The sequence below is a fragment of the Podospora anserina genome, chromosome 3, assembly GCF_000226545.1.
Source record: "Podospora anserina S mat+ genomic DNA chromosome 3, supercontig 2".
NCBI lineage: Eukaryota > Fungi > Ascomycota > Sordariomycetes > Sordariales > Podosporaceae > Podospora > Podospora anserina.
This window is the reverse complement of record NW_001914856.1, coordinates 2,495,919-2,518,653: the sequence shown is the minus strand read 5'-3', so window position 1 is coordinate 2,518,653 and position 22,735 is coordinate 2,495,919. Positions and strand designations below refer to the sequence as shown.

Sequence of the window (22,735 nt, the reverse complement as noted above, 5' to 3'; positions counted from 1 at the left end):
GGTTCTAGACGGGGTTTTGCGGGCTGGGAGATGGGGGGAAAACAAACAATAGAGTGTGAGTGGTTGTATTGTTTTTGTCTGTGTTAGTCCGGGCGGTGGTGGACTGGACCAAGTCTATCTACTGTTTCGGTGGTTCGTATTGCGGGACTTGTCCAGGATAACTGCTTGGGCTTTTGTGAAGAGGGTAGTCGTGTAAGCTGGGATGAAGGATTCAGTGAGAAATCCTGGATGACGTATACACCGAGTTTTTGTCCGTGTGGCGGACGAGCGAGACGACGGGGATGTGATGGTAGATGAATGAATGAATATGCTTCTTCATTGGTCTCTCATGGTAGGCATTTCCACAGCCCCTGATGAGTAGATTTGTGAGATCTACTAAGAAAACCGTTCCATCCTGGTTGCCAGGTCATCCTTCTAAGCCGATTCCAGTCCGAAGACTTAGCTCATACCTACTCTGTTACGCAACATACATCACCGGCTCCAACTGTAATTCTCGTTTTCGTCCCAACAACGCTCGCTGTGCCGCTGCTATGGCATTCCAACGTTACTATTTCTCGGATGTTTTTTTTTATCTTGCCGGTCGGAGGGTTCCCTAGACACGGTAAACTGTCCCGCCATGGTGGCTGATCAAATCTGCGGGGTGTTCAAACAAAGGAAAACCATCCGAGGCTATTCAGCCATGAAATGAAGTATGAAGTGTGAGTGTAGTTGAAAGAAACTCTCGGTTAAAGCGATTATGCACCCCATATCCTTTCTCGCATAACCCAATAATATGCATCAATCCATGACTACCAAGCTTCCCGCCAAGCCCTCGAACGAGCTCTCCAAAGTGGGCTGCCTTGCTTGCTTGAGCTAGAATCAACGAACCTCTACGGATACCCCCGTCGCAAAACCACAACGACTCCCAACATGCTGCTGTCAAGGTTAACACAAAGGGCGGCCCTCTTCAGGCGGATACCCTCCCAAATATCACAGCGGACACAACCCCTCAGGCAGCAAATACAAAAACGAACCTTAATACCAGCCCCCAAACGAGGCGACGGCCCCCTCATGGAGCGCAGAGCAGACAGAGAGCTTCCCCGTGTGTAACCCCCATAGCATTCCCACTTCCCTCTTTCCAAGTCTAACGTGTGAATTCAGCCCTTCCCTCCTCCAAATGGATGAAAACCCTCCCCCTCTTCGCCCTCTGTGTGGGCGTCGCCTCGGTCGCCATCTTCAACTACCAAAAGTTCTCCTCCCCCGTGGTCGGCGCCACCCTCTACGCCCTCCGCACCTCGGACGTCGGCCGCGAGCACCTCGGCGACAACATCTACTTTGCGCAGCAGATCCCCTGGATCTCTGGCACTCTCAACCAGGTCCAGGGCAGGATCGATATTACGTTCAGGGTGAAGGGCACAAAGGGGGAGGGCGTCATGCGGTTTGCCTCGTTCAGGCCGTCGCCAAGGGGCGTGTTTGAGACGACAGAGTGGAGCTTGGAGATGGATGGGGGAAAGAAGATTGACCTGCTGGACGGAGCCGAGGATCCCTTCAAGGTCATGACGGGGGCTGATCAGCTGGGGATTGAACTGGATGATGATGAGGGTGATAGCTTTGCTGCCAAGAGGGGGTTCAGGAAGTAGTCAGATGACATCAGTGAAAGAGGCACACTCTCACACATCCCAGTACTTGTACATTTAGTGTAAATATCATACATTTCAAAAATAATCAAACAAAAACACCAAAGGCCTCTCTCTCTCCCCCCCCCCCCCGCCTTTACAACGTAGCCCGCTGCTGCTGCTGCTGCTGCTCCCCACCCAAACTCTCATGCCCATCCTCAGCAGCCGCCCGCTCCATCATCTCGGCCTGCTCCCTCGTCGGCTCCCACCCCCCAGTCAAAATCTCCTCTATCCTCTTTTCCCGTCTGGCCCTCTTCAGCTCGAGATGCCTCTCCCTCGCCTGCTGCAAATGCTCCTCCGCGTTGGGAAACCTCTCCTTCAAAGCCCTCATCGTCTTCTCAATGTGCTCCTCTGGCGGCGGCGGCTTCTTGCACGCATCCTGAATCTTGACCACGCACCCCTTCGGCCCCGCCACAGCCCCCTTGACAACCACGATCCCAAGATCGTTATCAATCAGGAGGATCGGCAGGTTCTGCACCGTAACCCTCTGGTTCCCCATCCGTCCGGGCATCTTCTTCCCCGGCAGCACTCTGCTGCCGCTACCCTGCGAAGGACCAGCAGAACCAATAGTCCGATGGTTTTTCGAATTACCATGCGACGCCTCCTGCCCCGAAAACCCATGTCTCTTCATGCCACCCGCAAAACCCATACCCCGGGAGTTACTCCTCACGTCAACCCTCTGCCCGATGTAGAACCAGTCCGGCATGAGCTGCACACCGACCGGCAGCAACCCCTTCTCATCCCTGACCTTGAATTCCGCGAGTTGTTCCTTGGGCGCGATGCCCTTTGCTTCGTAGTACCCCAGCATCGGCGCGCCAATGTTTTTCGGGTCACGTTCCCCGAAACCGACTTGCACGGCCCAGTACCCGTGGTCTTTTCTTGTTTTGTTGAGGACGGTCTGGACGCGGTCGAGCTGGAGGACGGTGCAGGGGATGCGTGTGCCGGTCAGGCCCATGAAGGCGGTCATGCCCTTCTTTATGGCCAGCACGCCGGCGCGGACGGGCGTGGACTGGGCTTTTCGCTTGAGGGCGGCGGCTGGGCCGGCGGTGGGGGCGGGGAGGCCCGAGGTGACTTGGTTGAAGCGGGTTGGTTTGGCGCGGGAGGGGAGGGTGGACCAGCCGAGTTTTACGGATTGGGGGGTGGAAGTGTGGAATTGCGTTGTTCGGAGGAGGGAGGCCGGGGAGGTTGTTCGGAGGGGTAGTCGGAGGGTGAGTCCTGCGCCTGCTGGCGCCAGTCGGGGGGCCATTTTTGTTGCTGTGTGATGCACCCTCGAGGGGTTGGTCAATTGGTTCTCTCGGTGTGCTTGTCGTCGGGTTATGGCATTGGGGTTATGGCGTCGAACCCCTGGTGAGAAAAAAAGGCGGCGACGACGGCGAGGTGTCGCGGGTTCAAGGTCGATCGGCCGCGGCGGCAGCAGAGAAATTTGGGAAGCTCGAACTGGACTGGGATTCGGGCTCCGATAAACCGATCTGCCCCTACCGGGGATTGGGCATGATAAGCCTTAACCCTAACCCTTTCAAGGCTGAAGTGGCCTGCCTGCACTTGGTCCTCTCATTCATTGATTGGTTTTGGGTTGCAGAGGTTCTCGAGCTCCCTCTTCACTTCTCTTTGGAGCAACGCTGAGCAGCAGGGCGAGCAGAGATCTTACAGCCGCAGGTATATCATACACTCTTTAGGTCATCTTCTGCAAATCGAGTCAAAATGGTCTACTATTTCACCTCGACCGTGGTTGACCCGCCGGCGTACATTTATGTCGGCAAGGACAAGTTTGAGAGTGAGTGTGTTAGTTCAAGTCCATGTTCGAAGAACGGAAACTAACATCTCACAGACGAAGAGCTGATCAAGCACGGCTGGGAGGAAGATGTCTGGTAAGCCTGTCTCACCTACCGTTCCCGGTCCCAGCCAAGACCTCCTCTACCTACCTACAGAACTCACCCTCATACTCTTCTCTTCTTCAGGGTACGTACCACACCCCTTCGTCACTCATGCCTATCCCCTCGCTAACGCTCGAGGCAGTTCCACGTAGACAAGCTCTCCTCAGCCCACATCTACCTCCGCCTCCCCGAAGGCCAAACCTGGGACGCCATCCCCGACCCCCTCCTCACCGACCTCGGCCAGCTGACAAAGGCTAACTCGATCGAGGGCAACAAAAAGGACAACATCACCATCATCTACACCCCCTGGTCCAACCTGAAAAAGGACGGCTCCATGGCCGTCGGCCAGGTCTCGTTCAAGGACCAGAAGAAAGTCAAGCGGATCCTGATCCCCCAAAGGGAGAACCCCATCGTGAACAGGCTCAACAAGACCAAGGTGGAGAAGCACCCTGACTTGAGGCAGGAGAAGGAGGATAGACTCAAAGAGCTGAGGAAGAGGGATCATAGTGCTTTTCTGGCGAGGGTTAGTCATCCCTCCCGTTTCTATCTCTTTTAACTTGGTTAATTGACGTGTGTGTGGAAAAAAAATAAAAACAGAAAAAAGAAGAAGCCCGTATCGCCAAAGAGCGCCAGGAGAAGAAATACCAAAAGGACCACGCCTACGACGACATCTTCACCGAGGAGAACCTGGCCCAGTCCAGCAACCAGGACAGGGGGTCAGATTGGGAGGATGATTTCATGTAGTGTTTTTTTTGTCTCTAACAAATCAACCCCCTATTTTATTCATGAATTGACTCTTACTACTGAATGTCACTTCCCATCTGGTTAACCCCCACCCCCTTAACCTTGTGATCACTCGGGTTCGCCGCCGCCTCGTACAGGATGTTTGCCGGTGCTCGTCCCAGCTGCATCCACTCCCCCTTGAAACCAATGTACGATATCCTCGTGACGTCCTCGTCCCCGTCGCCAAAGTTGTCGGGGAAGAAGAGGGACAGGCGGCGGACGGCGTTGAAGCGGGCTCTTCTCTTTTTTTTTTAATTTTTTTTTTTTTTTAGTCTCTCAGCATTTTATTTTGTATGAAGTGAAGGGGGACCTCACCACCGCAACCTCCTGCACCTCCCCCGTCCGGGCTAACTCAAACTCCTGCGTCGCGGTTGCGCTCTCAGCAACATCAAAATCGACATCATCCCTGTTGATGATAACTTTCATCGTCTTTGGCGCAGAATCACTGTCTGATGTCCTCAACAAGATACTATGCAGCTTGACCTGTCCGGTAAATCTTCCCTCCCAAAATCAGCCAACTTCCAAAGCCCTACAGTTTTCACTTCTTTCTTATACCCAAACAGGAGAAAAAAAAAACAGTAGGAATACGTACGGCACATTCACCAACAACTGCTCATCCCCATCGCTCTCAACCTCAGGCTCAACCCTCAACCTCTCCGCCCACGTCTTCTTCAGCACCTCCTTCCCTGACCCATAAGTAGCCTCGTTCAGCGTCGCCACCCCGTCAAAGTCAATGTGCTGGTACAGCGAAAACTGCAGCGCGGGCGTGATGTCGTCGCTGTGGTCATGTTCTCCCTCCCCGCCATGAGAGTGGTCGTGGTGTTCGTCGTGGCAGTGGTGGGACATTTTTCCTTCCCTCCTTTCCTTCTTGTCACTCGTGATGAAATAAACTAAAAAGGTGAAAAAGTAAAAGTGAGATAGATGTTGGTGTGGTTGAGGTTGTAATCAAGTCAATGTTGTTGACATGGAAGGTGTAAGAACCGTCGAAAGCGGGTGTGTGAGTGAGTGAGTGGCTCACGTTGCTAATAATTGCGGGGTCAGGTTTCGGGATAGAGCAGTTGCCACGCACACACTTGCACAGTTTACAAGCAGCAAAACAGCTGCCAGACAACCGCTCAAAACTTGAAGACTGTGATTCATTCATTAAGTCCTAAGATAAAAAGATGAAAATTCACTCCAACACATAACAACAAGCTATATTGTACTACTACCAACACTACCAAGCACAAAACCACCCGCTCCTGCTTTTCCATTCCTGCAAAATTACCAACCATCAACCGCTCAAGGAGTCGCCTTGCTCATGCTGATCAACCGCTTCACACCAACCTGCAACACTCAGTCAGCAATCAACTTTATAGTCACCATCAATCAAAAGAACAACTTACCATCCACTGTCCGCACTGCTCAGTCTTCTCCCTTTGAATGTCCACCTGGATCTTGCTCGCGACGTCGTAGTTCTTGCTGGCAAGAGCATCCGCCAACTGAGCCAGCTGCGCAATCGTGTCTGGCTGGACGAGCTCCTCATTGTTGAGATGGTCAAAGAGAAGACCCAGACGCTTCTGCGTGTCCTTGACCTGCGGCGCGAACGAAGCGGGAGCCTTGGCTGCTACTCTCTGCATGTCCTGGCTAAAGATTTCCACCAGCTGCTGAGCACTGGGAGGGATGTGAGACCGGTCACCGGCGGGATGTCTGGGCTTGGCCGCCGCTGGCGGTGGAGGGGCAGCCGCAGCCGGGGCAGGAGAAGCACGGGGCGGTCCGCCAGCTGGTGGGGGTCCTACGGGAGCACGGGGAGGACCGGCGCTGGGTGGAGGCCCCACTGGTGGCCGGCCGCCCTGGGGAGGAGGAGGTGCGTACTGGCCGACGGGTGGTGCCGACTGGTGCGCAACGGGCGCAGGGGCGTACGGGTTGGACGGGGGAGGAGCAAGTGGGGTGGACGTCGGGGGCTGGCTATAGGTTTGCGGCGCTGGTGCCGGGGCGTATCTGCTCGGGGCAGGGGCACCAGCGGGAGGTGGGTTGTATGGCGATGCTGTCCGGGGAACAGCCATGGGTGATGGCAGCGGAGGTGCCACCTGGGGTTGTGGAGGCGCGTACGGGTTGGTGGAAGCATGGGAAGAGGCCGACCCGGGTCTATACGGCAGCTGTTGGCCAACCTGCGGGGGCCCAGTCAAAGGAGAAGCCGTGTTGCGAGGGGGTGCAGGGCCCTTGGGAGGAGGAGGTGGTGGTGTTGGTGCTCCTCGCTGATAGGGGCCAACTGGGGGAGGGCTGGTCAAACCCGCGGGGCCACCATAGGGTGAGGTAATCGGGGCGACACTTGGGGTAGACCTCCGAGGAGGAGGCTTCTTCGCCGCCATAGACTCTGGGAGATCATTCCAAGCACCAACGTCCTTCTTGATCTGGGGCGGTGGCCCAGTATTTCTAGGTGGGGGGCCAGCCGAGGTGAAAGACTGAACGGGAGGTGCATACCCACCGCCTACAGGAGGAGAAGGCGCGTATCCCTGACCTTGAGGAGCGTATGGGGAGGCACCTGGAGGGGCGTACTGAGATGTAGTCGTAGGCCCATATGGGTTCTGAACGGGAGCGCGCTGCTGAGCCTGAACAGGAGGAGCATATGGATTGGCGGGTGTGGCGGCAACAGGGGCAACGGGGGCGGCCTGTTGATAACCCAGAGGCGCAGGGGCGCGAGAAGCCGCGCGAGAGGCAGGAGCCCGAGTAGCAGCGGCAGCAGGCTGGGGAGCAGCCTTCTGAGTGGCAAGCTTGACACGGTTTCTCGCAACCTCGGCAGCAGGGAACTCGTTGGGGAGGAGGTCGAGGTACTTTTGAGCGATCGCCAGCTGGCCATGGGCAGCGGCAATATCAGCATACTCTGTATACTTGTTGTACAGAGCCTCGAGCTTCCAGCCGCCGGTGAGGTTCTTCTCCTCATCGGTGAACTTGGTCACCGCACGGAACACGGTAACCTTCTCGATAAACTGCTGCAGCGATCTGGCGTGGACCGAGAAAGTCGAATCATTAGTGGACTCCTTCAGTCCAGCCTCCTCGGCCTCCTTGAGCTGAGCGATCCAGATGTCCACCACCTTCTCCAGCTTGGAGCCGACAAGGTAGCAGAAAGAAGCATCGTTTCGCGACCCGGACTCGTAGATGCGATCTCCAAGTGCTTCGCAGAGATCAGGGAATTCGGAGGGATCAGCAAAGGTGCAGAGAGTAACCATAGTCTCCTTCCAGTTGGCGAGGTCGGCATTGTAGACGACATCCCAAAGGTTCTTTCCAATGATCGAGTTGATCACGCGGAGATAGCTGGGGGCACCCTTCTTCTGCGCGAGGTAAGCGGTTTGGACCTTGTCGACGAGATCCTTTCCACCGCAGTTAGCAAGAATGAAGGCATCGGCGATCCTGTTCTCCTTCAAGCAGATGTTGACGGCCTTTTCGAACTTGCCCAGGATAATGGCCTTGGTAATCTTGTCCTCGAGGTGGGTGTTGCCCTCGCTCAGGAGGTGGAACGGGTTGTCGGTTCTGGCGCCCTTGGTGGCAGGCAAATCGGACAAGAAGTCCTCGCCATCATCTACATCACCCCACATGCTCGTCACACGCTTGTGCTTCCTCTTGCCGTCGCCATTGGCTTGGGGAGGAGCCAGGCCGGTCTCTTCTGTTTCCTCCTTGGCCTCGGTGGTCTCGGCAGTCTCGGATTCTTCAGCCCCGTTGGACTCCTCCTCTTCTTCCTTGGAGTAGCCAAGATACTCTACAATCTTGGTACGGCCATCTGAAGCGCTCAGGGTCTTCAACACCTGCCATTCGGCCTTCTCCTCCTCCGTCTTGGCAGACTCAATCTGCGACTCACAGATGCCAGCGAGATCGCCACTCTTAAAGGCCTCCTCGAACTTCTCGGTGGCAGATCCAATGTCTGAGTCTACAGAGAACCCAACAATCTGGATCTTGGAAGACCTGGGCTGACCAGCGGGCGTATCGTTCTTGCGGAGAATGACAAGCTTACCACCGTAGCCAAAGGATACGCTGACAGGGCGCTCAAACCAGTTGGGAGCCCTAGGGAGAGAGAAAGAGGTGGTCTGAAGCTGGGTCGGGGCCTTGGAGAAGAAGTCATCATCGTCCAAGCTGTTTTGGGGCACTGGCGCCGTAGAAGGGTTGGTGTTTTGCAGAGTGTGGATGGTGATCTTGCCATCAAAAGACGCAATGGCGGACAAGTTGGGGTTGACTGGGTTGAAACGTGTCGAGAAAGCCCAGTTGGTGGCCTCGGGGAACTCGCCATACCGCTCTCCGGTCTGCGGGTTCCACACGAGTGATCGGTTGTCCTTGCCGCAAGAAATCAACAGGCCTGGATCCTGTTGGCACCAAGACAGAGACAGAATGCCCTGATCGTGGCCTTGAAGGGTCTTCTCGGGAACCTGCGAGTTTCTCAGATTCCAGAGAGAAATAACTGGGCTAGTGTCATCGGACGTCGCGGTAAGGAGGCTCGTCGAGTTGTTCGGGTCCCAAGCGATCGCACTGACGGGCTTGCGGTCTCTGGGTGTCAAGGTCAAGGACAGCTTCTTCGTCTTGAGATCCCATACTGAGACAAATCCCCCGGCACTTCCGGCCGCCAAAATGTTGGAAACCTTCCTGTTCCATGCCACGCACTCGATATCCTGGGCGGCGGCGGTGCCAAGACGGAAAGCGGTCGAGGTGTCGTTAACGTCCCAGATGAAGAGCTCGCCCTTTGAGCCAGCCGTGGCGAGAACGTGTGGTCTCAGGGGGTTGAACTGGAGTGATTTGACAGGGCCGGTGTGCTTTGTCGTGCGTGAAATCAGGGCATCTTCGCTGTCCTTGAGCTTCTGGGCATCCCACAGCTGCAGGGATCCATCCTCCATTGCGCCGGCAACAACACCCAATGGGTGCTCGTCACTTGGGGCACCCCATGCTATATCGTAGAATCTGTGATGCCATCCCGTCAGTTTGTCTGGTCAGGTAGCTCTATGGTGGTGCGGCTATCTAGATCTAGTATATACCTGGACTCTGTGCTGATGGTAGCTATCGGCTGGAGCTCGAGCCCCTGTTCTTGGGAATCGAGGTTGAGGTCCCACAGCTCGAGCTTGGTCTCGTCGGAGAAGTCGGCGTCGACTGCGCCGGAGCGGGTGCCGGTGACGACGAGGGCGTCAGAACCGGGTGACCAGGCAAAGGCCCCGGTCCGCGGGATCTCTCTCAGGCGGACCATGACGGTCGGTGGGCGGTGGAATCGGTAGACGGCGTGTTACTCCGTAGGGACCACGGCGGTAGAGGGGTTTCTCGGTGATTATCGTTATGGAATTAGAACAAAAACGGGAAAGTGGCAATTGGCTTGAGACGCTTATAGAAAACACCGGGAGCTCTTCTCCAGAGAGCTGTTAGGCCGTGAGGGCGGACGAGAGTGAGGTGGTGGTTTGGGAGGTTCAAGGTGGGAATGTTGGCTGGGCGAGTTGCCAGATTGCAGCCAGGGCGCCAACTAACATTGCGAGGTATGGCGCCCACAGGGGGTGATGCCGCCCCCAGTTTTTGGCAGCTGTCCCTTCCAACAAGGTGGGGTTACCCTAACCCTTGTTTCACTCTTACACATGTACATCAAGGGCACAAAGATTCCATATTCTCGTAGCTAAGTTGCCAAAAGAGGGACGGAATCTAAAGCTCGAGAGAATATTGTTTGAGTAGATCATCAGATCAAAATAAATTCAAAACACCTCGTCCAGTCAAACATCCGCCTCCAACCATGACGGGAGCTTGGAGTCCCTGAACGAGCAACCCCAAGCTCTGGCGGGGCATCACTGCAGCTTGCATCCAGGCAATCTTCACTCCACGTGATTTCAGCCTCTCTATCAATCAACCCAACATCTCAACTCACCACCACATCAAAGCCCTCGAGTATTCATCCGGTGGAATATCTGGCAATCAAGTCGACATTGATCCCGCCTGCCGAACGACATATCTCAATACACACCTCTTCCAAAATCCAAGACTCAACCACCAAACCATCACTCCTTACAGCTCTTGCTCTCCTTCAAACTCACTACCACTTACACATCCCCTTCCCACCCCCTGAAAATGTCGGACGCAACCCGCTGGAAAGCCACCATCTACGTCGGCAACCTCCCTCCCCAAGCAACCCTGCAAACCATCTCCGAAGCCTTCCTCCCCTTTGGTGAAATAGCAGACATCTCCCTCCCCAAAAACGACGGCCGCGGACCCAACGGTGCTGACAACAAGTCCAACAATAATGACTTCCTCGGCAACGGCCCCCAACAACAGCAACAACAACAGTCAACTCACCGTGGTTTTGCCTACGTTGAATTCGAGGATGAGGCCGACGCAAAGGAGGCAATCGACAACATGGACCAAGCCGAGATCTTTGGGAGAACTATCAAGGTTTCCGCAGCCAAGATCCCAAAGAGCGCGCAGACGGGTGGGCTGGGGAGTAAGACTGCTGTTTGGGAGCAGGTGAGTTTTGACCCCATCTCGTGATGTTCGAGGAGAAAATATGTGCTAATTATATGACAAATAGGAGGGATGGTTGGCCGAGAATGCCGTCAGTGAGGAGGACAGGCTCGCCTCTGAGCAGGCTCAGAACAGAGCAGACGATCCAATGCAAGGACTGGAGGGACTGGATGTTGCTGGTCCCAAGCCAGAATGAAGAAATGGTTTGAGTTATACTGACGATCACGAGGGGGTTACACCATGACATCACCAACGATATCGAGGAACAATGTTGATATTGCAGCCCCAAAGGGGGAAAAAAGTGTGTGCATAGCTACGGCGTTTAGGAGAAGATGGCCTTTTGTTAGTTCAAGGGAAAAGGGAAGAGAGCAATGCCATGTTGTTCTTTTGTTGTTTCACGCATTGAGAGAAAGGGGGATTGCTACCCGTTTGAATCAGACGTCGATTTCACCCTCCAAACCGACCCAGCCTGTCCATCATATACAAAGGGCGCCCCGCCGCCTCCCAAGTCTAAAAATGAAAAGACGAGCCCTCCTGCTCTGACCTCCAATGCTGTTTGTCTAAGCTTAGTGGTGCTCACCGGCAGCGGCGTGGCTGTCGGCAGCGCGATTTTGTCTCTTGAGACGGATGGTCTTGTCAACGACCAAGTGACGGGTGATGGAGTAGCAAGCCGCGCAGACGGCGAAGCCGACGACGACACCTGTAGTCGTATGAGTATTTGTTCCGGATAACCAAAGGTAGACATCGTGGGCTGCTCACCAAGGGGAATCAACTCGGCGGGGATGTTCTTAAGGCGTCTGAGGCGCTGGGAGACAGTGTGGGCTACATAGATCGGTTCAATTCGTGTCAGCGTCGTCGAGTCATCCTAGCCCAGATATCGTCCTCTTCCCGTTGCCTTCACATACCAGACTGCTCCTCCTTCTATAAACACCAAACAGTTAGCTCTGACGCAATCAAAAAAACACAAAACTGTTCTCGTCGTTGCACTCACAGGAATGGGCCGCATCATGCGGGGGGTGGCCCGGAACATCCGCAGAGAGCGCGTAGCAAACATTTTGAAATGACTGAGTGGGGATGTTCCTCGAGAGGGTAGACTGTGTGGCTGTCGACGACGTCTTTTGGAGTTCTTCGGGTATTCTCTGGGGGGGGGAGCTTCGGCAAGTTGGAAGGTTTACCTAGCTAAGCGGGTTTGATTCCGCCAAGGCCAGTCACCGTCAGCGATATCAGCCCACACTGTACTCCATACTCTCTGCCTGCACCAAGAAAACATGTGCCTCAGGCAGCGATTCCTCCAATCACCGCTGCGAAGCTCCGTCAAAGTGACCCACTTTCCGTCATCAGTGTGCGTGCACTGGCACTGGCACTGCATGAACACAAGCCCAAGCATCAGAGAGCTCTCGGTGGCAGCAGCGGACAGCCGAACCGAAAAAGCTCCAGCCAAGAGCACAAGCCAGCCAACCCGAGAGCTCCTATCCATACCTACCTCTCATCATCTCTCCGAACCATTATCGAACAGCGTACTTTCCAAACCCCTCTCACCAAAACTCCCACGCCCCCCCGGTCGTTGTTCTCCCCTCAACCACAACCACAAATCAATAAACCGCCAAAATGTCTGACGAGGAGCGCGTTACCAAGCCCTTCAAGTTCGTCACCGGTACGTTTGTCCAGTTCCTCCCATGTGCTACCGAAGTGCCCGCAAAGCTGTAAATTCCCGCGGTAAAAGAGGAGGAGGATGGGGGGAGAAAAAAAACAACATGGTCTGATTTTGGGACAACAACGACACTTTGCTAACATCCGCGACAGCTGGTATGCATAAATCTCTTTTTCTGCCCCGATTGAAGCCCGAGAGTGTCGAATTGGTTGCCGAGGGAAATGGAATTGAGAGCTGGATTGAAATGGGGATGATTGAGCTTGGGGAGCTGGGCCGATGACGATGACGAATGGTTATGACGGAACGACGACACATGGACCGGCCGCCGACACCGACGCTTTCAACAACTCAGATGCTGGAGAAGGGGGATCACCACAATTCCACGTGGAAGCCGACGCCACGCCAGAAAACGAAGCAGGAGAAATTATTGTCATTTTGAGCCGCGAAACAGAACCTCTGACATGATGGATTTCTTCTATAGGTGTCGACGCCCGTTTCCCCAACACCAACCAGACCAAGCACTGCTGGCAGAACTACGTCGACTACCACAAGTGCATCCTCGCCAAGGGTGAGGATTTCGCTCCCTGCCGCCAGGTCCGTAGCCCCCTATATATTACCCCCTATCAACCTATCAGCTGATAACTAACCCGCATGCGCAGTTCTGGCTCGCCTACCGGTCTCTGTGCCCTAGCGGTTGGTATGAACGGTGGGACGCCCAGAGAGGTAAGCTTCCTGTTTCATTTCCACCTCTCTGGCTTGAAAAGATGACTGACATACCCAACAGAGGCTGGCAACTTCCCCGTCAAGCTCGAGTAAGCGTGCTTTTCGAAATGGGAAAGTTGGATTGAACCCTACTGCCCAGCATTGCGGCAGAGAAACGGAGAGAAAGGAAGCTAGGAGCTAATGGAGAACGGCGACGGCGGCCCCCCCAAACAAAATTACCTTTTGTGACACTAGAAAAAATGCCATCATTGGTAGTAAACTCAGGGGAGTTGTGTGTGTGAGGGTCAGGCATATAGAATTTTGAGAAAGACGTGGGTTTTGGTTCGCCCCCTTTTCGGCTCCTGGTCGTCTGGTATGTTGACTGTAGATGTGCTTGTACAATATCACATTGAGAGGTTGTTCCTACAGCGCACCGCATTGCCGCCTTGGGAACATGGGTAAGGTAATATGGTGCTTGTCAGCTATGTACTGGCTGGCTGGTATCCGAACCTCCTTGCATGAACCTATGACGGGCTTCGTCAACCGCCATTGGATCTCGCTCCCAAGACCGCACCCCGCAAGAAGATATTCGTTTCCAGTTCGTATCTCATTCGACATCCAAAGTCAAAGAAAGCACAAAGATTGATGTGTAAATTACGTGCTGATAGCCTGGTATCACAAATCCGTTTATGAACCTTATAACCCGTTCCGCCAAACCCAAGTACAAACCGCTGCCAAAATAATACGCTTTGAATGCCCTCCTCCCATGATGTCCCAGTAATACAAATTGATACAGATTTTCGCTCGATTTCCACAGTTCCCTTTTCACTTCAAATGTTCACTCCTCATCAGAGCTCATAAACTCATCATCCTCATCAAAGCCGAAAAAAGTCCTCGCCTGAGGTTTCTCCACCGGCTTCACCACCTCCTTCTCCTTCCCCTTCCCTTTACCCCCCACCTTTGCCGTGTCAGCCTCAGGCTCAACCTCCGAAGGCGGCGTCGTCTCTTTCGACCCTTGACTGTGCTCCTCACCCCCCTCACTACCATCCCCCATCTCCCTATCCTCCTCCTCCTCCTCTCCCGAACCCGAGCCAGAACCACTACTCCCCACCGACGTCCCCAAAAGATTATCAACCACCAACCCCCTCCTCATCGCCTCCGCAACCGCCTCCCTCATCCTCTCCTCCCCCACCTCCTTCTCCTCGACCCACTTCCCATCCAACCCAACCTTTTTACTCCCATATTTGATCTCCTCTTGCTTTCTCTCCGTCATCTCCACAATCTGCTCCCACCTCTTCTTGCGTGCCTCCCTTTCCTTCTTGTCCATCTCAGGTTTGATAGCGAGGTACTCGGCGAGTGCTTTCGCCTCGGTGACGGTCCGTAGCCTTCGGCCGTCGAGGTTGCGGGAGGAGCCGTTGTCTTCTTGGGTTTTTTTGCGCTTGGACATGCGGCCTCCTGCTGCGCGGAGTTGGGAGCCGAAGCCGCCTTTGCCGCCGCAGAGGGGGGCTGAGAGGCGGAGGGTGAGGAAGTCATCTTTTTGTGAGGAGAGTAAGGAAGAGATGGGGGAGGTGGAGGAGGGGGGGAGGTAGGTGGAGGAGAGGGTTGTTAGGAGGAGTTGGCGGGTGCAGAGGAGGGAGGAGGAGGAGGGGAGGCGGGAGTCGAGGGTGGTGATGAGGGTTGAGATGGGGGTTGAGGGGGGGAGGGCGAGGGAGAGGGTTGGGGGGAGGGAGGAGCCTGTGAAGGAGGTGATGAGGATGTTGATCTTTGAGGGGGGGGAGGCCATTTTGAGGTGGTGTTGGGTTTGCGACTGGGTGTTGATGCGGCGATTGGTGATGGTTGATAGGAGTGGCGTTGCGCTGTAGATCGAATAGGTTTTGAGATATGCGCCGACTTGAGGTCAGAGATGTAGGGATCCGGTCACTGCCGTGGTAGTTGGGAGTCGCGCGTAGAGTGAATGTGTAGGCGAAAAGTTAGCTACAGTCTTTGTAGACTTTGTCGTCGCAACCTTGATGGCGGCAGGTGATAGCGATGGCTGGTGGCCCCAGGAACCTTGGAGAAAGGTGGGACCCCCAGCCACAGAGGCAAGTTCTCGGTCGCGCCAAGATTTTATACCTGTGGCTGTGCAGCCCCGCTAATCCCGAGCCCTACTACCGTCTTGGAATTTCGGCGCTGCAGCCCACAAATCGCTGAGACCTCGAATTTTGGCAGCTCGACTCCCCAACGACGACACTTCCGCCAGACCAAGAGACCCCATTGTGTCGATACCGGCCCCTTCGTCAAGATGCTTATTCCCAAGGCCGATCGCAAGGCGATCCATGAGGTAAGGCCTTTTTTTTTTTGATGTCTTCGTCGCTGGAGAGAGGACAGCGGAGGTTTCGAAGGGCCCTGATGAATCTGTTAGCTAACAAACGGTTGTAGTACCTCTTTCGTGAGGGCGTCATGGTCGCTGCCAAGGAGTACGTTCACCCCCGATTTCTCTCAGGCCATTCTCTTCAATTTCGAGTTCTACGTATCACGAGCGAGGGCCGAGTTCCCAAAATCTTCTTGAACCGACGACTACACTCGATTTCCTCAAATTCGCCCAGCACCGAGCCCTCAAACACCAACACGACCTTTTCCGACTGCAACAACGGATTGATGGACAAGTGCGGACGCTAACGGTTGAATTGTGCAGCTACGAGTCCACCCACGAGACCGGCATCCGCAACCTCTATGTCATCAAGGCTTGCCAGTCTTTGACCTCCCGCGGCTACGTCAAGACCCAGTTCTCGTGGCAATACTACTACTACACCCTCACCCCCGAGGGTCTCGACTACCTCCGCGAGTGGCTCCACCTCCCCGCTGAGATTGTCCCTGCCACCCACATCAAGCAGCAGCGGTCTCACGCCCCCCCCCGCGGCATGCTCGGCGATGAGGGCCGCCGTGAGGGCAGATTCGGTGGCCGCGGCCGTGGCGACCGTGGCGACCGTGAGGGTGGCTACAGACGCCGTGAGGCCGGTGAGGGCAAGGAGGGCGGTGCCCCCAGCGACTTCGCTCCTCAGTTGTAAGTTTGGACTCTGTGAGGGATGTACAGGAAGAAGGGCTCTTGTGCTGACAATATTCACAGCCGTGGTGGATTCGGTCGTGGCCGTGGCGGCCGTGGTGATGCCCCTCCCTCGTAAATGCGAAAAGCCAGATCATCTCTCTATCTCTTGGGTTGCCAGCGGCGGCATAACGGCATGGCACGACATGTACTCTAGGCCGAAAAGATTGCCAAGGGTCGGTCGACCAGCGATGCGCTCTGCACCCACTCACTAACCGGGATTGTGAGTGGAATGTGCGTTGGGGGAGTTCGTGGTTAGAGAATCATTCGGGAAAACTTCTGCATTCGGGGTCATCATCTGCGGTCAATATCACGATTTTTGAGTCCTCTCACTGGGTTGCTGAACTTAATGACCGGTTCCGATGGGGTTCTATGGGACAATTATGTGAAACTAAAAGGAGTTTTTGATGGTTTATCTCGGGCAACGAACGGTCAACAGTCGTCAGCCGCCCTGTCACGTCGTTGAGGGAATGTGAATACGAGCGTCCAGTCCAATTATCTCATGTGTTCAAGTGCTCCGAGTGTGTGGCTTTTCTGTGCAGTCTGAGAACTGGCAGGTTTGATTAGAGTCAGTTGTCAGACTGCACTGCAGCGTTTCATATCAGAACGCCACAGCAACCCAACAAGACCATGGGTATCACACATCGCCTCTGGCTGGGATCTCGATTCGGAAACATCGATATGGCCATCAACACGCCCAAGCACGTGTGGAACGAGGAATCGAACGGAATCCTGAACGCGATGTATCTTGTGATGCTCTCTGAAGATATGCCCTCAGAAACTGAAAACTCGTGGAAAAGTGAATCGCTCTTGATTCTGGGATTGCAACAGTTTCACACATTTGATATTGGCTATAGCTGGATGGAGCGTTTAAGGTTCAATGACAGCCATATAACATACAAATAAGTTGGGACGAACACACCAGACCTGAGCCAACGCTCGTTCATAAATTTGCGTCCCTGTTTTTGATATAAAGACATGTAAAAGGCAATGTTCGGGGGGAGACAATCTTTTATCATTATTTTGATATCTCGACACACAGCCCTCCCTCAGGAAGCTCGGTCATCTCCTCCGGCTCGCCCCAGCAGGAGCAGCAGCCTCTAATCGCACGTTTTGGCCTTCTGTTCTGAGTTCCTTGACTACCTCCTGTTCTTGGTTTGTCAGTATTCGTGTATGTGAGTTTGGAGGGGTAAGAGGTGAAAAGACTTGCAGCCAGCGCCTCGGGGTTGACCCCGTTTTCGATCATGGAGATGCATATGGAGAGGGTTCGGCGGTCGAGGTGGCAGTTCTGGGAGGTTTTAGTTAAAACAAAACTCGGGGGAAGAAAAATAAACTTACCAAAAGAGTGGATATCTCGTGGAGAATGTCGACCGCTTGTTGGGCGGCGGCTTGCTTTTCTGATCGGTCTGCCATTTTCTGGGTGGTTGTTTGGGTTGTTTGGTAGGGATGAGGGTTGAGTGTGATGGGGAGGAGTTGTGACGCGTTGTAGGGGTGAGGGTTGGAGGTGGGATGGGGTTAATTGGTGGGGTTGAGTTTTCACGCGACGGCTTTCAACGCTTGTAAGATGCATAAGATTTATGATGAAAATGCAGAGGCAAATATGGAGTATTGATTCAATATTTCGTCCTCCAGACAGTAAAACAAAACAATTGGTATCTTGACGCAGAAAAATCCAACCCTACCCACCTTGCCCAATTCATTACCCAACCATCCATCCATCATGATTATCATAACATTTTTTGACACGACCCAAAAATCAAGACTTCATAGCCTCCACAAACAACTCCCTCATCCCCTTCAACAGCCCAACCAACTCCCTCGTCTCATTCACCCTATCCAACACCCTCTCCACCTTGTCCTTCTCCAGCTTCGGCCGGCAATGCTTCACATCATACTCCCTCCCCCCCATCGCCAGCTCGAACCAAGCCTCCCTCTCCCAATCCTTCTCATCCACATGAGTATACACAAACTTGAGCCTGTCCTCCTTCCCCGCCCCCTCAATCCTCAGACACAGATTTGTAACCCAAAAATCCAATTCCGGGACGTTATACCTCGCCTGCGCCTCCAACTTCTTCTGATGCTCCCTCTGTTTTTGAAGCCTCTCCTCAATCTCCCTCTGCGCAGCCTCAATCTGCTGCCTTAAGCTATCCCGCTGCGCGAGCTGCCTGTCCCTCTGCGCGGTAAGCGACGCAATAGCCTGCTGCATCTCTCTCGTCTCGGCGGCTTCCTTCGCGATGGTTTGCTGGTAGGAGGAGGTTTTCAATTGGAGGATTTCGATGTCTTTTTTTTTCATTCGATGGTCTTCTTGGAGCTCTGCGACGTTGAGACGGAATTGATTGCGTTCCGAGAGGACGCGTTTCCGGCCGGACTCGATGAAGGAGTCGAATTTGAGGGTGAATTTTGACATGCGGTCGCGGAGGGAGTCGAAGTCGAAGTTGATTTGGGGGAGGGAGTCGGCTAGGTTTGTTGTGGTGGAGGGGGGTGGGAGGGGGGAGGGGCGGGTTGTGGTTGAGAGGGAGGGGTCGAAGGAGGACATTTTGGATTGTTGGTGGTGTTTGCGATGGTTGTTATGGGGTGTGTGGAACGTGGTGATGGCAGGCGTTGCGCGAGGAGTGGGAGTTGTGATGCGAATGGTGGGTGTTGAAGAAGGCGGGCAGGTTTGCGACAGGCGATTTGTTTATCGACTTTCCGTTGGTCTCCCAGCAGCCCGGGTTTTGTATGTATGCCAAGACTGCCCCCACATGTCCCTCGGCCCCGTAGCCGTGAGTGGCTGCGTGGGTGACTTTGCCCCACTAAAAACTTATTACTTATTTCTGGGTACTGGGGTTCTTCCTTTGAAAGCAAGAATTGCATGAAAGTTGGCCTTCGACATCGACTTTCACTCTCACTAATGTGATGTCTTGATTTTCCCCTCAGCCCGTTCTTTCCCAATCCAGACTCTCGTTGGCTTGTTTGGCTGTTTTGTATCGTCTTTGAACGAGTCTTTGAACAAAAGCTCGTGACCTCTTTTCTTTTTGGAATCTCAAAAGTACTTTCATTTCTGGATTTTGTCGTTGACAGAAAAACAAGAGAATGATATTGAGACTCGCAAACTCTGCCATTCCAGACACGAGAGACCCAAATGGATGAAAAGCGCGGGACTGGCCACTCGGCTGGGAAGTCGAGGGTGAACGCGAATCGAAGACACCATACTGATGGTGTGGTTGGACGGTTGAGTTATACGCCCGCTCAGCGGGATGGTGCTTTTGGTGAACTGCGCAAGAATCGCGTCGAGGATGAGGGTGAGTTTTGGCAGGCCCCCGAGAAAATTTTGCGGCTTTGACTAACGAATGCAGCTCCCAACTTTCAGCAAGTGACGCCCTTCAGCCAGTGGTGTCCTCCGAGTAAAGTTGCTGCTCCTCAGTCCAACTTGGGGGGCCCGTGGAGAATTGCCAGGGCGCAAGGGAACTGGCTGACGGAATTTCTTCCCGAGGCTTCCATCACCGAGGATGCGCTCGAAGGTCTATTTATGGAGGAGATCGCCAGCGCCAAAGACGGCACCGAAGCTTCACCTGTGTCGACAACCTCTCTCTTTTCCGTTGGTGAAATCGCAGATGTGAGGACCGGACGCAATGGCGACGCAGCGATTTCGGTCATGGCTGTGTCGTCTGGAGTCTCTGGAAATGTGCTTCGTTTGATCAGCCTCGCTCGAGAAGAGTGGGTTTGGGAGGAGGCTGATGTGACGGCGCGTACCAAGGCACCCGATGCCAGATTCGAGGGAGAGTGGTGTCAGGATGCGACCCCGATTTCTTTGGTCAAGTTTGCTATCAATGCAAGCGGCAGCAAGAACAAGCAGGGGAAAAGCGTCGACATGATTCGCTGGCTTTTGGTTCAGAAAGAAAGCTCGACCACGATATGTGAGCCAGAAGTCCGGGACTTGCCCATGCCTACCCCTGGCCTGGCGACAACATCGAGCCCTACCTCTCAGATATTTATCAATCCCCTGGCGACGATACCAATAAGCCAAACTGGTGGCAGCCCACAGACAGATGTGTGCTTCATCCGTGGGCCGGATCGAAACATACCCCAGCTTGTTATTATCGACCAGTGCGGCTACTGGAGCATATGGGACATCACGGGGCGCCGGGATAATCGACCAAAAAGCTTGACGCCAGTTCTGACGATGTGCGGCAACATGCTGGCAGGCTCCATACCTAAATTGCCGAGCTCGTCGACAAGCTTGGACAAGCCGCACGGGGTTGTCTACTTGGAGGTCGAGGCCGATGAGTCGAGCTCCGATGAGCTTGAGCACCCAAGGCGGCCCTTTCTCCTTTTGAACACCGACCAGGCTCTGCATTTGTTTGACATCGAGTCGCAGAATTCACATCCTGTGGCTCTTCCATCGTTTGGAATCGATCATCAGCGCGTCATGGAAGTTGCTCCCGCTCGACTGGACCCTGGACAGTTCTTTGTCTTGACGAACAAGAGTCTACTGTGGATTGCGGCCAAGAAGGGGGCTGATGGCACAGTCAAACCCGACTTTCTCGCGATATGTCCGCACCAAAAAGACAGCAGTGACCCGACTCTGCGGATCGAAGTCTCGGCTGGGACGTTTGTCAATGATGTTTCGGCCTGTTTCGTTTGTGTTTGGTCCGCGCAGGACACGGAGATGAACATTTTCTGGTTTCTCCTGCCGGAATCGGGCACGACGACTAGGTACCATCGTGAGGTCGTCTCGTTGAAGAGCCGTTCGAATTTCGTTGGCCTTGGCATGCTTCCTGTTAAACGCAAGCTGGGGAAGAGGGATACTATCACGCCTTCTGGCAAACGGCTGAGGGATGCGTCCATGAGGTTCTTTCAGTTTTTGACTCTCAGTCAAGACATGGAGGTTAGCAGCGCGCTTTGTGTGTGGTCGGATGATGAAGGCGCCGAGATGCCTGCCCCAGAGATTTTGGACAGGGGCGATAAGAGCAGAGATGCCGAGAAGGAGCTACTGGAACATCTGCACAAGAGGCTTGTTGTTCCAGATGGGTTTGATGAGCTCACTGTCCTTGGCAAACGCAAGATTGAAGAGCCAGACTCGGGGGATGAGAAACCCAAGAGGCTGAAGCTCAACGATTGCAGCCTTGTTGGGCTGCGTTTGGGTATGGATCCTAGTGAATGGCGGAACCGGACGCTTCATCTTGAGAAGATTGAGCCGGCTACTGGTCAGGATCTCAGGTTCCTTCGAGAGGCTGTGGAGAAGGAGAAGGAGGATGGGTATATGCCTAGACACAGCGTGTAGGTTCTTTTCTGGTTGCATATGAACATGTCCACCTGCTAACTGTTTCCAGTCTTGAGTTGGCAAAGCCCAGCCATCAGCAATCAGACGATGGACTCATCACTCTTGCCCGCACATGGGCAGACATACAACCAGAACTGCAAGACGATCAGGAAGAGGAAGAATGGCTCTATCCTCCCGAAGCAAGCCGTCCGATCGCCGGCTTCAACCCGGACGACATGGCCCAGAACTTGGGCGAGCTGTTCCCCAAGCCTCGCAAACGAGCGCCGGCAACAGTCAAGAACCGCCGGACCCACATCCTGCAAAAGATGGCCGCCGAGATGTTCCTCTCCAACATTTCCGTCTCGGCCGTCCCTCCGTCGTGGGGCAGCACACTAATAACCCCCAACGACAGCCAATCCCAATCCCAATCCCAATCCTTCTCATTCTACTCCTCCTCCCAACCAACCCTCCCCTCCCCCTCCTTCCCCCCCACCCCCTCCAGCCCATCCAAACCATCCCGCCTACCCTCCCAATCAGCCGACCCCGAAGATGAACAGCCACAAGAAGACGTCGTCGCGCTCCGCCTGAGGAAATACGGCTCCATCCCCACCTCGTCCAGCCGCAAGGGCGAATTGTCGGTTGACATCTCCCCCTGGGAAGTGGGCGGCGACCCGGACAACATAAGCTGGCACCTTGGGAAGGATAAGGAAGATATAGAAGCCGAAAAGAGAAAGGATAAACGCTTGAAGAAGATGATGGCCAGACGGCAGCGGGTAGAGAGGTTATCTCAGAGATATTTCGGGGAGGAGTCTTCCGTTTTGGAGGAATCGGCTAGTCAGCAGTTGCTGCCGGGTATTCAACCTAGCAGTCAGCTGGTGTTTAGTCAGGGGGTTGTTGTGCCGGGGTCGCCGGCGGCGTTTTTGAGGAGCCCGACGAGGAAGGGGGTGGTGAGGCCGACGAGTCCGCTGAGGAGGGAGTACAGGATGGGTGGTGGTGGTGGGAGGGAGAGTTCAAGCCAGCAGGGGGTGGGGGTGAGTGGGGGGAGTTGCCAGACGCCTAGTCGGCAGCAGGTACCGCCGACGATGAGTCAGGTTTTGCCGGGGTTGTTTGGGGGACGGCAGAGTTTTGGTGCGGGAGCGGCGGGGAGGGTGAGGGAGAGTTTGAGCCCGTTTAAGAAGAAGAAGAAGAGGAAGAGTGAGGGTCGGTTGAGTGGGTTTAGGTAGGGGGGCTGAAATACACGGGTGTGTGATTTTGTGAATATTGCAAAGTAATTGATTTGCCGCGAGCTGAACA

The 22,735-nt window shown here is 54.4% G+C and overlaps 13 protein-coding genes across 13 annotated transcripts; 6 read left to right on the top strand and 7 right to left on the bottom strand.

Moving 5' to 3' along the window:
* Positions 1 to 909: 909 nt before the first annotated feature.
* PODANS_3_9040 (uncharacterized protein) lies at positions 910 to 1,619 on the top strand (the record flags this gene model as incomplete). The annotated part of the gene is made up of 2 exons (XM_001909678.1): positions 910 to 1,081; positions 1,141 to 1,619. 2 exons carry the CDS (start codon positions 910 to 912, stop codon positions 1,617 to 1,619), a joined length of 651 nt encoding a protein of 216 aa, XP_001909713.1.
* Positions 1,620 to 1,752: 133 nt separating this feature from the next.
* Positions 1,753 to 2,901, bottom strand: PODANS_3_9030 (uncharacterized protein; the record flags this gene model as incomplete). Its single annotated transcript, XM_001909677.1, has 1 exon — positions 1,753 to 2,901. One exon carries the CDS (start codon positions 2,899 to 2,901, stop codon positions 1,753 to 1,755), a length of 1,149 nt encoding a protein of 382 aa, XP_001909712.1.
* Positions 2,902 to 3,356: 455 nt separating this feature from the next.
* PODANS_3_9020 (uncharacterized protein) lies at positions 3,357 to 4,273 on the top strand (the record flags this gene model as incomplete). The annotated part of the gene is made up of 3 exons (XM_001909676.1): positions 3,357 to 3,429; positions 3,682 to 4,052; positions 4,127 to 4,273. The coding sequence occupies 3 exons, from the start codon at positions 3,357 to 3,359 to the stop codon at positions 4,271 to 4,273; spliced, it is 591 nt and encodes a 196-aa protein (XP_001909711.1).
* Positions 4,274 to 4,329: 56 nt separating this feature from the next.
* PODANS_3_9010 (uncharacterized protein) lies at positions 4,330 to 5,158 on the bottom strand (the record flags this gene model as incomplete). The annotated part of the gene is made up of 3 exons (XM_001909675.1): positions 4,330 to 4,554; positions 4,628 to 4,808; positions 4,905 to 5,158. The coding sequence occupies 3 exons, from the start codon at positions 5,156 to 5,158 to the stop codon at positions 4,330 to 4,332; spliced, it is 660 nt and encodes a 219-aa protein (XP_001909710.1).
* A 435-nt stretch (positions 5,159 to 5,593) lies between these two features.
* PODANS_3_9000 (uncharacterized protein) lies at positions 5,594 to 9,515 on the bottom strand (the record flags this gene model as incomplete). The annotated part of the gene is made up of 3 exons (XM_001909674.1): positions 5,594 to 5,638; positions 5,698 to 9,235; positions 9,310 to 9,515. The coding sequence occupies 3 exons, from the start codon at positions 9,513 to 9,515 to the stop codon at positions 5,594 to 5,596; spliced, it is 3,789 nt and encodes a 1,262-aa protein (XP_001909709.1).
* A 722-nt stretch (positions 9,516 to 10,237) lies between these two features.
* PODANS_3_8990 (uncharacterized protein) lies at positions 10,238 to 10,961 on the top strand (the record flags this gene model as incomplete). The annotated part of the gene is made up of 2 exons (XM_001909673.1): positions 10,238 to 10,768; positions 10,833 to 10,961. Coding segments are annotated over 2 exons (660 nt in total), but the record flags the coding sequence as incomplete, so codon positions are not given.
* A 370-nt stretch (positions 10,962 to 11,331) lies between these two features.
* PODANS_3_8980 (uncharacterized protein) lies at positions 11,332 to 11,819 on the bottom strand (the record flags this gene model as incomplete). The annotated part of the gene is made up of 4 exons (XM_001909672.1): positions 11,332 to 11,465; positions 11,525 to 11,587; positions 11,671 to 11,686; positions 11,757 to 11,819. The coding sequence occupies 4 exons, from the start codon at positions 11,817 to 11,819 to the stop codon at positions 11,332 to 11,334; spliced, it is 276 nt and encodes a 91-aa protein (XP_001909707.1).
* Positions 11,820 to 12,373: 554 nt separating this feature from the next.
* On the top strand, positions 12,374 to 13,264 carry PODANS_3_8970 (uncharacterized protein; the record flags this gene model as incomplete). Its single annotated transcript, XM_001909671.1, has 3 exons — positions 12,374 to 12,419; positions 12,898 to 13,010; positions 13,073 to 13,264. The coding sequence occupies 3 exons, from the start codon at positions 12,374 to 12,376 to the stop codon at positions 13,262 to 13,264; spliced, it is 351 nt and encodes a 116-aa protein (XP_001909706.1).
* Positions 13,265 to 13,956: 692 nt separating this feature from the next.
* On the bottom strand, positions 13,957 to 14,901 carry PODANS_3_8960 (uncharacterized protein; the record flags this gene model as incomplete). The annotated part of the gene is made up of 1 exon (XM_001909670.1): positions 13,957 to 14,901. One exon carries the CDS (start codon positions 14,899 to 14,901, stop codon positions 13,957 to 13,959), a length of 945 nt encoding a protein of 314 aa, XP_001909705.1.
* A 498-nt stretch (positions 14,902 to 15,399) lies between these two features.
* Positions 15,400 to 16,279, top strand: PODANS_3_8950 (uncharacterized protein; the record flags this gene model as incomplete). The annotated part of the gene is made up of 4 exons (XM_001909669.1): positions 15,400 to 15,438; positions 15,537 to 15,574; positions 15,793 to 16,161; positions 16,225 to 16,279. The coding sequence occupies 4 exons, from the start codon at positions 15,400 to 15,402 to the stop codon at positions 16,277 to 16,279; spliced, it is 501 nt and encodes a 166-aa protein (XP_001909704.1).
* A 939-nt stretch (positions 16,280 to 17,218) lies between these two features.
* PODANS_3_8945 (uncharacterized protein) lies at positions 17,219 to 17,613 on the bottom strand (the record flags this gene model as incomplete). Its single annotated transcript, XM_001909668.1, has 2 exons — positions 17,219 to 17,488; positions 17,539 to 17,613. The coding sequence occupies 2 exons, from the start codon at positions 17,611 to 17,613 to the stop codon at positions 17,219 to 17,221; spliced, it is 345 nt and encodes a 114-aa protein (XP_001909703.1).
* Positions 17,614 to 17,956: 343 nt separating this feature from the next.
* PODANS_3_8940 (uncharacterized protein) lies at positions 17,957 to 18,736 on the bottom strand (the record flags this gene model as incomplete). Its single annotated transcript, XM_001909667.1, has 1 exon — positions 17,957 to 18,736. One exon carries the CDS (start codon positions 18,734 to 18,736, stop codon positions 17,957 to 17,959), a length of 780 nt encoding a protein of 259 aa, XP_001909702.1.
* A 585-nt stretch (positions 18,737 to 19,321) lies between these two features.
* Positions 19,322 to 22,665, top strand: PODANS_3_8930 (uncharacterized protein; the record flags this gene model as incomplete). The annotated part of the gene is made up of 3 exons (XM_001909666.1): positions 19,322 to 19,481; positions 19,536 to 21,459; positions 21,534 to 22,665. 3 exons carry the CDS (start codon positions 19,322 to 19,324, stop codon positions 22,663 to 22,665), a joined length of 3,216 nt encoding a protein of 1,071 aa, XP_001909701.1.
* Between the last annotated feature and the right edge of the window lie 70 nt (positions 22,666 to 22,735).